This window comes from Elaeis guineensis, chromosome 2 (assembly GCF_000442705.2).
Source record: "Elaeis guineensis isolate ETL-2024a chromosome 2, EG11, whole genome shotgun sequence".
NCBI classification, from domain to species: Eukaryota; Viridiplantae; Streptophyta; class Magnoliopsida; order Arecales; family Arecaceae; genus Elaeis; species Elaeis guineensis.
The window spans coordinates 106497427-106501118 of record NC_025994.2 but is presented as its reverse complement, the minus strand read 5'-3'; the positions used below and the strand labels follow the sequence as shown (position 1 = coordinate 106501118).

General features: G+C 41.6%; 1 protein-coding gene across 1 annotated transcript in view; it reads right to left on the bottom strand.

The window, feature by feature from the left end:
* Positions 1-1305: 1305 nt before the first annotated feature.
* Positions 1306-3692, bottom strand: part of LOC105046710 (transcription factor MYBS1) — a 2412-nt gene continuing 25 nt past the window's right edge. The window contains exons 1-2 of the mRNA XM_010925382.4: positions 3054-3692; positions 1306-2154 (exon numbers count right to left, since the gene is read on the bottom strand). The exon at positions 3054-3692 is cut by the window's right edge and continues 25 nt beyond it. Of these exons, the coding sequence (XP_010923684.1) occupies positions 1716-2154; positions 3054-3463 (849 nt within the window). The 5' untranslated portion in view covers positions 3464-3692 and the 3' untranslated portion in view covers positions 1306-1715. The remainder of the gene's footprint in view (positions 2155-3053) is intronic.

Here is a 3692-nt window from a genome sequence, read left to right as displayed (position 1 = left end):
ATTGTGCACCGTAGGTGGTATAGAAAATCTGACATAGAACACACTATCTTATCCAATTAGTCCACATAGTCACTACTTTTCAATACGTATTTAATGCATGTAAATCATCTTTTTTATTTAAAAATTTTATATGATGAAAATATCTCTGTCTTTTGGTCATGATATCCCTTCACAAAAATTATGACATCCCTAAAAAACATTATGATATTCTTGTCTTTTGAAAAAAATTATGACATTCCTTCTTAAAAATTATGACATCCCTTCAAAAAAATTATGACATAATTTTTTTTAAAAAAGTGTTATAATTTTTTTGAAGGGATATCATAATTTTTATGAAGGGATGTCATAATATGTAATTTTTTCCAAAGAGTAGGGGTGCCATAATTTTTTTTGAAGGAATATCATAATTTCTGTGAAAGGGTGTCATAATTTTTAAGAAGAGATATTATAATTTTTTTCAAAGGACACGAGTGTCATAATTTTTTTGAAAGAGTGTCATAATTTTTGTGAAGGGATGTCATAACCAAAGGATGAGGATATTTTCATCATACAATTTTTAAATAAAAAAGATGATCAATGCATGTTGATAAATGGTGACTTTGTGAATCAATTGGGTAAAGTGATGTACTCCACGTTATATTTTTTTTATACGGCTCACGATGTACAAAAAAAAATTTTACGAGATACAACTACCAGGCCCCAACTCAAGCCCTCAATGCAAGACCAACAGCAACAAAGGAGAAGCAGCTGAGCGTCTCCCTTAGGCCCGGGCCAAATGGCGCACTTTTCACCCTCTAGCGAAGCCGTTCCAAGCCCTCCAAAGCACATATAAATCATATAAGTGCAGTAGACTGGATGAATTTTTTTTTGTTGCCGAGTATTTTGAAGACTGAACTTAGTACCAAGATGACATCTAGCATCAGATCCTGAAAGATATTTTATGCTCTGATTTTTTGAGCTACTCTTGCACTAAAATAATGTGACCGCCTGTTTGTTTATATATATATATAATGCTATCTAGAATTTGGCACATGCGGTGAAAAATCACTACAGCAAAATGATTCTCTTTTTTCACTTCTTTTCTTGGGGGGCAGATCATTTTACCACAAATTGATTTAAAATGTTGAATTATATTCATCAATCTGCGATCTGCTCTCTAATATAGCACGGAAAACCTAGCGTTTTCATATTCCAAACTAGATGCTAACGCAAGATTAGCTCCTCTTCCCTCCATTTAAGAAAAAAGATGAAGATAAAATTCCATCTCTTCCATGATTTAATTAAGGACAAGCACACAACCAAAAAGAACGATGAATCTCCATGTACCATATACATTACATGTGCCACTAAAGAACATAAGTATTCCTTACCAAAAAAAAGAAAAAAAAAAGAACATAAGTATTCACACAGCAACACTACATGGCAGTATTACGTTATTTGTTACATGTCTTGCCAGAGGACCAGATGGCACCACAGAAGAGAAGGCAGCATCCTTGTGCCAATTACACTACATATTTATATCAAAGAAACTTTATCTTCAACCAGTTGCTAATCCAACCATTGCACCAATCAAAGTTGAGGACACTGTCAACTCCATTCTGGCATCACATTATGGAACTGTTATGTGAATCCATCTCTTTCACTCAGCCCATGCATGGTACTACAAAAACAGAGGAAAGCAGCAAAGCATCTACGTACGAGTTAAAAACAGAAGCCTACTGGTGCATTGTTGTGGGAGGAGGCACCGGATAAGCAACTGGCATAACATAAGGGGCATGGTGTGGGGGAAGCATGACACGAGCACCAGCAGCAGAAACCATATGTGCAGCGACGGGATGCCCGACCGAGGGGCCGAACATTCCCACCGTCGACATATTTGGCTGCGAAGGATGCTTCATGGATGATCCTCCAGCTGCAGAGTTTGCATTGCCCTGACCGGTGATGGCACCCTGAGGAGAAGACACATCTCCTCCATTCACACTCGTGATGTCGTGGATGCTCGACCTCCGGCGATCTCTATTCATGGAATTTAAGCGGATGAAGTACTTCTGAGCATGGCTTGCGACCTGGGTCGGGGTCCTTGAAATGACAAAATTTCTGGATATGCTCCTCCAGTCACCCTTCCCAAACTTGCTGAGGCCAAGCAGGAATAGCCTGCAACATAAGCCACACTCCTTGAGATTAGTTGCAGATTCTTTAACTTCAGTTTCCACATTCTGTTTCCTCTGCAAATCCTAGGTATTTACTCATGCTTCAAACCAAGACTAAGTGTTTAACAGCAGAAGGATTATTTATTTGCTAAATTTTCCTGCAGATATTTAGATACTCATAAACATGAACAAATTACAGAAAGGACAGGGATAAAAAGGCCAAATGTGAGCAGTTATAACTGATATTCTTTCAGACAAATCTATAAGATATTCTTTCAGCAAGAATTCTCTTTTAGTATTGTTGTCCCAGAAGTTTGATGTGCATGAGCCATGTATATTTCAAATTAAACCTTCTCATTTCATCCGACTGCTGCAAACCCTCAATACAAACTGTTTATGTGCCAGTCAGCCCTCACAGTAGGTGACAATGATTTCCCTACAAGTTTTGTCGCACTAGTACTACTGCAACGTTTTTAAGAGAACTCCTTATGAGCAACCTGCCCAAATTCTTGAATACGGCTTATAGGGGCATTTAAAAATAGGGTCCTTGGGTCATTGACACGGAGTGATCCTATTTACTAGCCTTGTTTCCCGTAACAACAATCCCATTAACTAACTAGTCTTGTTTAATAACTCCAGTCCTCTGTTTTGTTCTAGAAAACATTCAATGCCATCATTCCCCAGAAGAGAAAATAATCACCTGTATTCAAATTCCAATAAAATTACTCATTTTGTACGGCCAGAATAAGAATCTGGGTATTTCTTTGAATAAACATATGGTGCGTGCAATCGATTTGGCATCCCTAATAAACGAGAAATAGATTTGATGTCTTTTAGACCTCATGCCTCTCATTTTTCAATAATTATTAAGGGAAAAGAAGAAAAATTGAGAATTGGACGAACCTGTGCTCTTCTTCAGTCCAGGGGATGCCTTTCCGACGTTCCTGTTCCGACTTCGACAGGCTCTTACCCTGCCCTCCCATCTCGAATCTCCTATCTCCGCCCAATCCGTGGTGGTGGTCCTTCTCCTTGGAAGCCGCCGCCGAGTCCTCTCCGACGTAGCGGGGAATGGGGACCCGGCCAGCCTCGATCGCCTTCACATCCTCCACGAGGATCTCGTAATGCCGCCTCACCTGAGCCACCGTCTTCCCCGGTACCCTCTCGGTGATCAGCTCCCACCACCCGTCCTCCCCCTCCTCCGTCTTCACCGGCCGCACCACCATCGCCAGAGCGTTCTCGAAGGCTTTCTCCTCCTCCCTGTTCCAACTCGCCTCTCCTCCGCCGCCGCTGTCAGCGGCCGCCGCCGACGACATGACGCTCGCTCTCTCCCCTCCTCCGCCGGTCCTATTTCGCAACGGCCGTCAGGAGGAGGAGGAGGAAGCGAAAGCAGAGGATAAGGGTGGTCGCCGGCGCCAAGAGTGGAGAAGGGCCGGAGCGGTGACCTTATCCAACCCCGTCTTATCTATATTTATCTGGCGAGCATTTATTTCGGGAGCGAGGAAAGAGGTGGGAAGGTCACCACCAACGAGGAAAAAGAACGGG